General features: G+C 45.8%; 1 protein-coding gene across 4 annotated transcripts in view; it reads left to right on the top strand.

Annotated features, from left to right (window-relative positions):
* Pwwp3a (PWWP domain containing 3A, DNA repair factor) overlaps positions 1-12939 on the top strand; it is a 28494-nt gene that overhangs the window by 9887 nt on the left and 5668 nt on the right. For 3 of the 4 annotated variants that reach the window (XM_090339395.1, XM_090339386.1, XM_090339404.1), the window contains exons 7-13: positions 950-1020; positions 4857-4933; positions 5798-5858; positions 8416-8491; positions 8910-8960; positions 9085-9521; positions 11272-11360. In XM_090339395.1, coding sequence (XP_090195521.1) covers positions 950-1020; positions 4857-4933; positions 5798-5858; positions 8416-8491; positions 8910-8960; positions 9085-9521; positions 11272-11360 — 862 coding nt within the window. Of the gene's footprint in view, positions 1-949; positions 1021-4856; positions 4934-5797; positions 5859-8415; positions 8492-8909; positions 8961-9084; positions 9522-10803; positions 11251-11271; positions 11361-12939 lie in introns of those variants that run through there. The other variant, XM_090339412.1, reaches the window with a different exon arrangement.

The following is a 12939-nucleotide window of genomic DNA, read 5'->3' as shown; positions in this document are numbered from 1 at the left end:
CCAGGGCCTAGGCACTGTCTCTGAGCTCTTTTCACTTAAGGCTAGCATAAGTTTTGGGTTTTTTGTTTTTAATTATTATGAAGGTGATGTAGAACCAGGGTTATAATTTTGTAAGTCAGGTAATGAGTGCCTTTTCTTTCTTTCTTTCTTTCTTTCTTTCTTTCTTTCTTTCTTTTTTAAACAATGTCACCCTTTCCTGCCACTTGATTTTTAAGATTTAAAACTATTCCCTTATCTTAGAATGAAGAGGAAAAGGCAAAAAAAAATGTAATTAAATAATTTTGTTCAACAATTTTGTAATTATTTCATGGCTTCTTTTCCTCTCCCCCACCACCCCCCATTTTAAAGACCTTCACTTTTTAAATGAGTTTCTTTGAAATTGTTTTCTTCTGTTTGGGTTTGTTTTTTTTTTTGTGAGCCATTACCTCACTTGTGCTTTATATCCCCTTTTTATTTATTTTTGTGGTACTAAGGATAAACTTGGGGCTTCATACCTATTCAGAGCACTGAGTTAAGTCCTCCTCCATAGAGCTACATACATTTCAGCCTGTACCACACTTGTTTTGTTTTTAAGTTTTTTCTTTCTTTTTTTTCTTTCTTTCAGTATGTGTGTGTAATAGACTTAGAGAAATTGCATAAACAGGACAGAGAGCTTTGTCTTTTCTCCCTGCTAGCACATGGTCCATAGAACATTGCTCACCACCAGGCTATCTCACTGTATCACTGCCGTCTGCCTCTTGATCTCACAGTTGACAGTTAGACTCCAGCGACATGAGTTATATATCTGCCTCCAAGTTTTCTTGATCGTCTAGGTGAATTATGTTAACATTGGTTTAAATACCCTGATCTGTGTTGTTTTTGTTGTTGCCTTTGTTGCAAGCTGTTATGCTTGTTGCTTAATGTGGCTCTGACTTCTCTTTATCTTTTTTTTGTTTTCTTTTAATTCTAGAACCACAATCATTTGAAGTAGGAATGTTAGTCTGGCTTAAATACCAAAAGTACCCGTACTGGCCTGCTGTGGTAAGAATACCCTCAATTCTATCTCTGCACAGCCAGGTCCCCTCATCCTTTGCGTAGGCAGAAGATTTTAGTGGTTTTTGTTATTACTGGAAAACTTGGGTGGGGGAAACATTATAAGAAAAATAAAATCAGATATACATTAATCTAACTGGAAGTTTGCTCTTTTGGCTACCATTTAATGTGAGGGTCACTGGCCAGATTTGTACCAAGGAGACATAGACAAACCTATTTGAGGGAACTGTTAGTGATTTGGTCATTTTATGTGCATACTAAGCTTTTTCCCCCATTAAAGCTGGTGAATTTAAGAGGGACACTGCACACCTATACTTGTAGTTTCTCAGGAGTCTGCAAGCTGAGGATAATGGTTCAAAGACAGTCCAGAAAGAAAGTCTATGAGATTTTTTTTATCTGATTAACCATCAAAAAAATTTGGAAGTGGAGTTGTGGCTCAGTGGTAGATTATCAGCCTTGAGTGGAAAAGCTAAGGGATAACACTTCGGCTCTGTGTTTAAAGCCCCAGAGCTGGCCTCAAATTTAAAAAGAAAATATAGTGATTTTAGATTCTATGATAGAAAGCTATTGTTTATTTAAAGATATACTTGAGAGGCTGATGAGCAGGAGGTCCAGTGATTTGAGACCAACATAGGCTACACAGCCCAACCCTAACTTAAAACATACCCAGGCACCAGTGGTTCACATGTGTAGTCCACATGTAAAGCCAGTCTGGGCAGAAAATTCTGTGAGACTCCATTGCCAATTAACCTGCAAAAGGAGGGTTGGAGGTGAGGCTCAAAAGATAGAGCACTATCTGAGCCAGAAAAAGCTGTAAATTTAGTCCCCCGTACTACTCCCTAGAAAAGGGACGAGGGGATTAAGGGAAGAAAAGGATGAAGGGAAGGCAGAGAAAAAGAAAACAAAAAGCAAACCCCAAAGAGATGTTTACCCACCTATCAACGTTCCCAGAATGATAGATTTGTTCAGAGGAAGCCAGATTCTTGATTTTTGTATCCTGGTTTGTTTGAACGCTATAGAACAGTAGTTGATGGTTTTTTTCTTTTGTTTTTTGATACCAGTCTAGGGGCTTGGATCTAGGTATTGTTTCATGAGTTAAGTAATGAGTATATTTATTTTGGGGCAATGTCACCTCTTCCTTTGCTCTCTCAGTTTTTTGTTTTTTTGGTTTTTTCCACAGATGAGGATTGAACTCAGGGCCTTGTACTTGCCAGGCAAGGGCTTTTCTGATGAGCTAAATCCCCAACCCTCTTCTTTCAGTTTTTTCCCCTCCAGTCCCTGCCCCTAAGTTATATAGTTCATTTCCACTGAGTACCACTGCCACATTTTGTTCACCCTTTGTCCCTCTATTTCTGTGGCCTCCTTACCCCCTCCCAAAGACAGAAAAACCAACAAACAAGACCAAAAATAAAAAAAGCAAGAAACAGAAAACATTCAAAAGAAAAATGGACAATGCCATCTTTACCAACAGCGGGAGGAAAACATACACAGCCCACTGTTTCCAGTTCCTAGAATTTGATAAATATTATTTTAAATGTTTAGAGGCACATTAGCATTGCACCTTTGGGTTCCTCCGCTAAGATTTATCCCCCTTTAGTCTCCCTGTATGTGAATGCCTCAAGTCCTGTATATTTATCATGTTCCAGTGTTCTTTAGATCTAGCTTCTGCATATAACAGAAAACATGAGCCCTTTGTCTCTCAGAGGTTGGCTTATCTCACTTAACTTGATTTATTCGAGGTTCATCTGTGTTCCTGACCTTTTTTTTTTTCTCAAGGCCAGCTCTCTACCACTTGAGCTATAACTTCCAGGTTTTTTTTGGGTTTTTTTTTTTTTTTTGGTGCTTTAATTGGAGATAAGAGTTTCATGGATTTTCCTACCTGGGCTGGCTTCTAACCATAATCTTCAGATATCAGCCTAAGTAGCTGAGATTATAGTCATGAGCTACTGGCGCCACCGGCAGTACTAGATGTTTTTTTTGTTTTTGTTTGGTTTTTTTTTTCCTGCTCCTGGGTCTTTTCTCCTTTTTTTAGCCCTTCCTTTCTCCTCTGGCATACACCAGAGTCTAAATATTGTACTTATAGTTGATTATTTTATATATTTATTTAGGGTGTAGAATCCAGGAACTGGCACATGCTAGGCAAGTGGTGCACTACCGGGCTATTCTCTAGCCCTAGTTGTGTGATCAGTTAACAACAATGCTTAAATCTAGAAGGTCAGCCAGTGCCTGTGGCTCAGGCTGGTAATCCTAGTTACTCACTAGGTTGAGATCTGAGGAATGCTTTTCAAAGCCAGCTTGAGCAGGGAAATCTGTGAGGCTCTTTTGTCCAGTGAATCACCAAAAAACAGGAAATGGAACTATAGTTCAAGCTAGTACAGTGCTAACCTTGAGCAAAAAGTTCAGAGATAGGTCCCAAGCCCAGACAGGAAATGCTATGAGGCTCTTCCCTTTACCACAAAAGCCAGAAATGGAGTTGTGTTGTAAATGGTAGAACACTAAAGCACAAAAGTTAAGGATAAGCACCCAGATCTAGAGTTCAAGCCCCAAGACTTCTAGACTGATCTGACAGACTCAGAAAGATCACAAGTTCTAGGCTAGCCTGGGTAACATAGAAAGACCTTATTTCAAAACAAAAACCAAACAAGCCTGGTGCAGTGGCTCATGCCTCCATTCCCAGCTACTCTGGAGGCTGAGATCTGAGAGTCAAGATTCAAAGCCAGCCCAGGCACAAAAGAACCTGACACTCTTATCTCCAATCAACCTCTAGAAAAGGAGAAATGGGGCTTGGCTCAAGGGTAGGGTGGTAGCCTTGAGCTGAAGGGCTCAGGGACCATGCCTAGGCTGAATTCAAGCTCTATGACCTACAAAAAGAAACAAAACAAAACTTGTTTTCATGGTTCTGGTCCATAACTTGAAGCCTCTTTGTGCATGCTGACTAGTTATATAAGAAACGGAATTGGATTCTGAACAGTAGCTCGTAGGTGAAATGGGTTGTCTGAGCAAATGTACCGCTAAATTGGAATGCTTAAGGGTCGGCGTGTGGTCCAGCTATGAGGGAGGTATCATGTAGAGCTCCCTCTCAATCTCCTTCCCTGTGCCTACCAATGTTCTCCTTCCTGTCATCCATTTCTGGGGCCTCTGGGGGACATGATTGTGTCCACACACCTGGCATAGGAACAGGCAATCTTGCCAGATAAGTAATGGCTTGGAACTAGCCCCTCTCTGCATACTGTGTATGGGTGGGTGCCGTCTCTGCGCTTTTTTTTCCTCAAAGCTAGCACTCTTATCACTTGAGCCACATTTCTACTTCTGATATTTTTTTGGTGATCATTGGAGATATGAATCTCATGGACTTTCCTGCCCTGGCTGGCTTTGAACTGTGATCTTCAGATCTCGGCCCTCCTGAGTAGCAAGGATTATAGACCTGAGCCAGTGGTGCCTGGCTGAGCCCCTTGACTTCATTCCGTGTGCTACGTTGGGGGCAGTGGGAACTAGCTGACCTTAAGAAAGGGTAGGTGTGAGCTGGGCCACGGAACAGATGTTCTGAATCCTTGGGTTGGCTCTGAGGCGCTTTAAGCAGTGACCCAGATGCGTGCAGCATAGTGGATATGGAGCCTTTCATTAAGGAACCAAAGTGGAAAACTCTAGCTTCATCTGAGCACTATGCCAAGCCTGGCCGGGGTCTTCCCAGTGCCAGGGTATTGTATGCAATATGTCTTCCACACATCCCCATCCTCAGTGAGGGCCACAGAGGAGATAACCGAAATCTGCCTCACCATCACTTGCAAGCTTCTGATACTATTTCCTCTTGCATTTGCTGACAGGTCAAAAGCGTCCGGCGGAGAGATAAGAAAGCCAGTGTGCTCTTCATTGAAGGGAACATGAATCCAAAAGGCAAAGGGTACAGACACTATTCTTCATTGTTCTTCAAGTGGTGCAGATAACTTTCTGATGGTTCTTAGGAACACAGCGTGGAGAGATCTTGGGGTGCACTTGAGCAAGAGCCCAGCAGGGTATGGCAGGGTCTATGTGACTTCCTCTTTCACCAGGAACAAAGGCTAAAAGAAGCTGGTACTAGCTGGTCCTAGCTGGTATTTGGTCCCCTGCCTCCCATACCACAATAAAGCTTAGTCTGCAAAGACCACAACCCTTTTTGGACCTATTTGAACCTAGGGCTTATTTGGGGGGTGGGTGGGTCTTGAACTTGGCCTGGGCGCTGTCCCTGGCTACTGCCCTACCCTTGAGCTAAGTCCCACTTCCCGTTTTCTAGAGGTTAATTGGAGATAAGAGTCTCAGGTTCTTTTGTGCCCTGGCTGGCTTTGAACCTTGATCCTCAGATCTCAGCCTCTTAAGTACCTAGGATTACAGGCGTGAGCCACCGCACCTGGTCTAGGTCTTACTTTTTGACTTATGGATCAGTCTTTTTGTCATCTATTCCCTGTTACAGTGTACTTGTTGGTGCTATCCTGCCCTTTTGGGGCCTTGAGTAGCTGGCCTCATCTGGCCCTCAGCTTTTCTATGCTTCCTGCAACAGCTGGTGGGGCGCAGTGGAGACTCAGCTCTGCAGTCCTAAGGGGTTTCTAGAATTGGTTTGCTCCCCATTAGCACCAAGGCCTAGCTGCATAAGCTCCTTTGGACAGATGCAAAAATGGTAGCAGTGAAGGCTGAGGCTGCTTCTGCCCTACACTGCTTTTACCAGGAAAGGAGTAGCGCTCACTCTCAGTCTCATGCATGTTAACCCTTGCCTTTCCTCTGCATCATCAAGGATCACCGTGTGTCTCAAGCGACTGAAGCACTTTGATTGTAAAGAGAAACAGACACTCCTGGTAAGTGGATCATCGCTTGCTCACTTGCTTCTGTAAATGGCTTATTTTGCAACTGGTCATTGTGTTCTCTGCGTGTGGCTCCCATATGGCCCTGTGGGTACCTGGGGAAGGAATAACTAGAGCTGGGAGCAGGCTCTAGTGGTGAGTGTGGGATCACTCATTGGCATCGATGCTCATAGCCACCCTGGGAAGACTGCAGTTTACAGGGGACCAAGCTGAGCCTTGAGGAAGCCATGGTAAGAGCCCGGGCAAAGACCTATTCCTTCCTTGGCTGACTGTTATGGGGCTGCCCTGGGGTGAGGGGCAATGGGCTGTGAGCTCTTAGAAGCTGGGGTCAAGCATCGTGAGCGCAGCACGTCCTCAGGTGTCACATATGTTAGGAGGCATGTGGCCTGCTGTGTCTCCAGGACCACAGTCATCTTCCATCAGACATCCAATTTTCTCCGTTAAAAAATGTTCTGGCTAGGGGTAGGGGGCTCGCCTGGCACGCAGGAAGACCTGGGTTCAATTCCTCGGTACTACATACATAGAAAAAGCCAGAAGTGGTGCTGTGGCTCAAGTGGCAGAGTGCTAGCCTTGAGGAAAAAGCCCCAAGGACAGTGCTCGGGGCCTGAGTTCAAGTCCCAGGCCAAAAAGAAGAAGAAGACTGGGGAGTGGGGAAAGGAAGAAAAGAAATCAGGTACTTGTCAGGAGCTGCTGGGGGGAGAGAAGGGGGCGGAGTGTGGACCATGAGGATTCAGCCTTAGGCCTTGATGAGTACAGGTGAGTTACCTGGTGGCTCCGAAGTCTGGCTGCAGTACCAGCAGAGCCACAGCTCCCGGCTCTGGCTTTTGACAACTGCTGCCAGTATTGAGGAACAGACATGTCACAGACCCTGTGGCTCAGGTGGAAGCCACCCTGGCTCTTTGATGGGTGGTATTTGGGAGACAACTCACAGCAGCAGAATCAAGGTGGACAGAATCAAGGTATCATTCTCATCCTCCTTTTCCAGTGATCCAGGGAGGCCCTGGGTACATCCTGATGCTGGTGGCAGCGTTCCTTCCTTTTGGGGGCAGCTCATCTTCCAGCATTTTAAGAGCAGGCAGGCTGGTAAACCCCAGGCACACAGATCGTGGAGAAGAATCACTTTCACAGCTTGCGTCTTTTTCTGTTTGTTTGTTTGTTTGCTTGCTTGCTTTTTTGCCAGTCCTGGGCCTTGAAATCAGGGCCTGAGCACTGACCTTGGGCTTTTTCAGGGCTAGAGCTCTACCACTTGAGCCACAGCACCACTTCCAGATTCTTTCTTTTCTTTTCCTTCCTTCCTTTCTTTTCTTTCTTTCTTTCTGTCTTTCTTTTTTCCAGCTTTTTTTCTATGTATATGGTATCGAGGAATCAAACCTGGGTCTTGGTGCATGCTAGGCAAGCACTCTACCACTAGACCAAACTCCCAGCCCCTAAAATTTTTTTTTGTTGTTGTTTTTGTTTTGTGGGTCATGGGGCTTGAACTCTGGGTCTCAGTGCTGTCCTTGAGTTCTTCAGCTCAAGGCTACTGCCCTACCCCTTGAGACATAGCCCCACTTCCCCTTTTCTAGTGATTAATTGGAGATAAGAATCTCAAGTTCTTTAGTGCCCGGACAGGCTTTGAACCGTGATCCTCAGATCTCAGCCTTCAGAGTAGTTAGGATTATTGGCGTGAGCCACTGTGCCCAGCCATAAAACTTTTTTGATACTGTGAAAATATCCTTTTTTTAAAAAATTTATTTATTTTGGAGGGGCTTGAATTCAGGGCCTGGACACTGTCCTTGGACACCTTTTTGCTCAAGGATAGCACTCTGCCACTTGAGCCACATTACCATTTGCTTTTTTTTTGAGTATGTGGTACCAAGGAATCAAACCGAGGACTTTGTGCATTCTTTGTGAGCACTCTACCACCAGGCTATGCCCCCGGTCCTGATTCTGATTTTTTAATTGTTATTAAAAGGTGATGTACAGAGGGACTACAGTTACATAAGGGAGCTAATGAGTTTCTTTTTTTTGTTTTGTCAGTTGTGAGACTGGAAGTCTTGGCTGTCCCTGAGCTCTGCAGCTCAAGGCTGCCTGCTGCCCTACTCCTTGAGCCATGGCACCACTTCCAGTTTTCTAGTGGTTAAGAGTCTCACAGACTTTAATGCCCAGGCTGGCTTTGAACCACAATCCTCAGATCTCAGCCTCCTGAGTAGCTAGCTATGAGTGTATTTCTTTTTGGGCAGTGTCACTCCTTTCCTCCATTTCTCCGGTTTTCCTTCTCATCCCTACCTACATGTTCTATAGTTCATTTTGATTTCAGAGCTTTAAAAATGTCTGTTTAATGACCATGTTGTCTACGCTGAAAATATTTATCAACGGTTGTCTCCAGAGTTGTCACCAAGCCAGTGGGGACAGTAGTGGCCACTGCATTGAGTGTTTCCCTGTCTGACCTTGGGAATCCCTGCATGGCAAATGCAGACAAGTTTGAGGGCTGTTCACGGCTGCCCAGCAGGGCTCGGGACCTTGCCACACAGTCTTTAGACCCACACTAAAGCCAGCCATTGTCTTTTAGGAAAAAGCCAAGGAGGATTATGATCAGGCCATCGGCTGGTGTGTCTCCCTCATCACTGACTACCGAGTGCGGTTAGGTATGTGGGCCTGAGCCCTGGGATTCAGGTGACTTAGCACACTAGGACAAAGGGGCTAAATAGTGAGTACTGGGACTCAAATACTCTCAGGGGCTCACTGAAGCCTAAGGAATTTGATCCCTAGCTCCAGACCCTTCTGACGGGCCCCGGGCATCCTGGCCCTGTTAGAGGCAGATGTGAGAACACGGGTATACAGAAGATTAGATCCCTTCAGTGAGCACTGGTTTCCACTTGACCCGAGTCTGCCGTTCTGGTTCGTTTAGGTGGCTTTTACCCCAAACTCCCTACAGTGTTAGCTGCAGACCTATGTCCCACAAAGCCTTCACAAGTCAGAACAGAAAAGTTCCAGGAGATATTCTAAACCGAAGATCCTGAAAAGTATCTGTTGTCCAATGTAATGTCTCCCACTCTTCTGCAGGTTGTGGCTCCTTTGCTGGCTCTTTCCTGGAATATTATGCTGCTCACATCAGTAAGTATAAAAGCATATTTGTGAAACCCCCACCCTGTGTGTTTGCCCTTGAGAAATGACTCCAGGTCTGGTACTTAGCCAGTCTCTGGCACAGGAATGCAGTCCACCGACGTTTGTGTTGCAGGTTATCCTGTGAGGAAGTCCATCCAGCAGGATGTTCTGGGGGCTAGTTTTCCTCAGCTGAGCAAGAAGGACCCCGAGGAGCAGGAAGTAGGCAGCCCTGTGGGACGACGCCAGCCCTGCAGGAAGGTGCTGCCTGACCGTTCCCGTGCTGCTCGAGACAGGGCCAACCAGAAGCTGGTGGAGTACATTGTGAAGGCCAAGGGTGCAGAGAGCCACCTGCGGGCCATCCTCAAGAGCAGGAAGCCGTCAAGGTGGCTAAAGACGTTCCTGACTTCTAGCCAGTATGTGACCTGTGTGGAGACGTACCTGGAAGACGAGGAGCAGCTGGACCGGGTGGTAAAGTACCTGCAGGGAGTCTACCAGGAGATGGACAGTGAGATGCTGACGAGGATCAATGGCGACAGAATCAGGTTCATCCTAGATGTGCTTCTGCCCGAGGTGAGCTGCCAAGGGCCTGGAGGTGGGGCTGTGCTCATGCTCAGAGCACACACAGGTAGTGCTAGAACTGGAGCTGGGATTCAGACTGGGTTAGGAGCAGAAACAAAGGCTGCTGTAGAAGCTGGTGGGTGGCCACTATCTGCAGAGAATGTCTGGAAAGACTCTCTGGTTCCAAATTATTTGAACTCAGTCATCCCGATGATTCAGGAGGCATAGACAAATAAAAGGATTGCTGTCTAGGGCTGAACCAGGCAAAGTTAGCATGAGACTTAATCTGAAGAATGGAGAAAAACAGCTGGGCATAGTGCCTGCCCAACAGATAGGAAGTCAGTCAAAATTTTCTCTCTTGCCGGGCACGGTGGCTCACGCCTATAATCCTAGCTACTCTGGAGGCTGTGATCTGAGAACTGTGGTTCAAAACAAGCCCAGGGACTAAAGTCTGAGAGACTTATCTCCAATGGACCACTAGAAAACAGGAAGTGGTGCTGTGGTTCCAGAGGTAAGGTGGTAGTCTTGAGCTGAAGAGCTCAGGGACAACACCCAGGCCCAAAGTTCAAGCCCCACAATCCACCAAAAAAAAAAATTCTTTCTTTGACCTAATATTTATGGAAATTTTCAAAAAGATAAAAAAATAAAATAACACAAAAAGCTTCAAGTGCCCATGTCCCTGTTATATTTATTGGAGAAGAAATAAAACCTCAAGCTTCTTCTTTTTTTTTTTTAAACCCATGATTAGTACAGTATGGCCAGTGCTTATGGTTCATGTCAGGAATCCTATCTATCCTGGAGTTTGAGACCTGGAGATTGCATTTCAAAGCCAGATAGGCAGAAAAGTTTGCAAGACTCCATCTCCAATTAACCAGCTAAACACTGAAACTGGAGACATGACTCAAATAGTAGAGTGCCGGCTATGAGCAAAAAAAAAAAAAAGCTGATTAAGGACATAAGACCTTGAGTTCAAGTCCCAGGACCAGCAGGAAAAAAAATACGTGTATTTTTAGTATGTAGATCTAAAACCGAGTGATCTTCTCCCAGGACAGCACCCTGGGCAGTTTCTCAGAATGTTCTAGCTGTCATGATTAGATGTTCCTGGGAATGCTGTCTGGCACGTGCAGTGTCTGAGATGGCCCCAGAGAATTAGCTGGCCCAGTGGGGGAGAGCCTGTCTTGAATCGCAGGGACGTGAGTTAGTTTGCCATAATTACAATACTGTTATTTTATGTGAACACTAACAATGATATCAGGCGCCTGTTGTGTATTCAATTTACTCTTGTGTCATTTAGGTTTGTTTTCACAGTAAGCTGACAGATTTTCAAAACTGTTCCTGTATATTTGGGTCATTGCTTTTTACTGTCGACATGTCTTCAATGATGTGAACTCTAGTTTCTGGTCCAAAAGAAGGCTTCATTGATTTAATTCAGGACCTCACTGTGAGAAGAGATCATGGCTTGTGTTGGTAGCTTTGAGCCGTAAGCCAGGCCATCGCTGGAGGCAACTGGAGACATACCGGCTTCTTGTGGATTTCTCGTGTAGTGTGTCCTGTGCTGGGACTGGCGCATTAATGACAGAGCACTTCTTTTTAAGGGTCTTGTGTTTTTGCCTGGAGCCAGCTTGCACTATAATCCTCCTACCCATATCTCTCGCACAGTGTGCCATAGTGCTAGTTGAGGTGAGGTCCTACCAATCCCCACCTTCCAAGTAGCTGGGCTGACAGGACTGAGCCACTTTGGCCTCACCATGCCTTCTTGCAGGCCATTATCTGTGCAATTGCTGCCGTGGACGCTGTGGACTACAAGACAGCTGAGGAGAAGTACATAAAGGGACCCTTGCTCGGCTACCGGTAGGCTGTTTTCAAGCCCTTTCATTATACATCTTTGGGGTTTTCATTTCCAAGGCCATCTCTACCCCCCAAGGTGGCCCAGATATCTGGGTACTGAGCCCGTTGTGTAAATCTAACCAGTTTTATTTAGCACATAGCCAAGGAGTCCTGCAAGGACCCTTGCAGTCAGAAGTCCAAGATGGGGTAGGCAGTGAGCTTGAGCCTCAGGGACTGGGCCTAAACAGATAGTGCCAGCTGTAAGCCTAGAGAAAACTACCCGAGAGCTCCAGTGCTGAAGAAGGCCCTGGCTGGAGTGGTCGGTCGGTCGCGTGGCTTGGTGGGGCCCCTCCCTATAATCTTCCTCTGACAAGATGGAGTGTGTGTTTTAGCCTCTGTGCCCCACCTGTTTTCAGCCTATGACTGTTTGAGAAAACAGAACAAGATTAAGAAGTAGTCTTTGGCCCTGGTCAGGAGAGAGAATGCTGTGATCAAGATGTTTTTCTCCACTGGCGTTTAGCTGCCCTGGGATTTTTGGCCCCCAGACCCTCTAATCCGCCTCTGGGCGTGCTGCCAGGCCTTGCAAGGAACCAGACGGGGCCGCAGGGCAGCATCAGACTCCACACTCAAGTCACAGGGCTGTGTCCAGTGCCTCTGTGGGAGTCCTAGAGTGCCTGCCTGGGCCCCCCTTGCCAAGGCGGCAGTGCAGCTGGCACAGCAGAAAGGAGGTGGCACAGTGTGATGGCATGAGGAGAGCTTCCCGCAGAATCACTCAAAAGAGGTTAAATTTGGCTTCATTTACAGTTTGTTGTTGTTGTTTTTAAATTTATTGTCAAAAAATAGTTGTACAGGGCCAGGAGTTTGGCCTAGTGGTAGAGTTCTTGCCTAGCACATACACAAAGGCCTGGGTTTGATTCCTCAGTACCACATACATAGAAAAAGTCAGAGCTGGTGCTGTGGCTCAAGTGGTAGAGCTCTAGCCTTGAGAAAGCCCAAGGACAGTGCTTGGGCCATGAGGTCAAGGAAAAAAAAATTGTACGAAGGGGTTTCTTATTTTTGTACCAGCATATAATGTACCTTTTTTTTTCCCCCCCTTGATGCTGGGTTTAAACTCAGTGCTTCACATTTGTTTGGCTTACTCACTGGTTCTCTACCACTAGATTCCATTCTTGCTTTTTGTTGTTGTTGTTATGATTATCGTTATTATTAAATGTCATAATTATCTTTCAGTGGTTGTATAAAAGGGATCAGTGAAGCTGGGCGAGGTGGCTCAGGCCTGTAATCCTGGCTATTCAAGAGGCTGAGATCTGAGGATCACAGCTCAAAGCCAGCTCAGGCACAAAAAACATGAGACTTACCTCTATTTAACTACTAGAAACCGAAGTGGCACTGTGGCTCAAAGGGTAGGGTAGCCTTGAGCTGAAGAGCTCAGGGACAGTGCCCAGGCCCAGAGTTCAAGCCCCATGACTCACAAAAAAAGGGTGGGGATCAGTGAAACATATGAATTCCATTCTGCCTTTTTGCTAGTTATTTTGGAGATAGAGTCTGCTACTTTTCTATCTAGGTAATCTTTAAACTGCTATGTCATTGACACCCAGCCTTA

This window comes from Megascapheus bottae, chromosome 1, assembly GCF_031878675.1.
Source record: "Megascapheus bottae isolate mThoBot1 chromosome 1, mThoBot2.hap1, whole genome shotgun sequence".
NCBI lineage: Eukaryota > Metazoa > Chordata > Mammalia > Rodentia > Geomyidae > Megascapheus > Megascapheus bottae.
The sequence above is the reverse complement of the archived record's forward strand: the minus strand, read 5'-3'. Positions and strand labels throughout refer to the sequence as shown.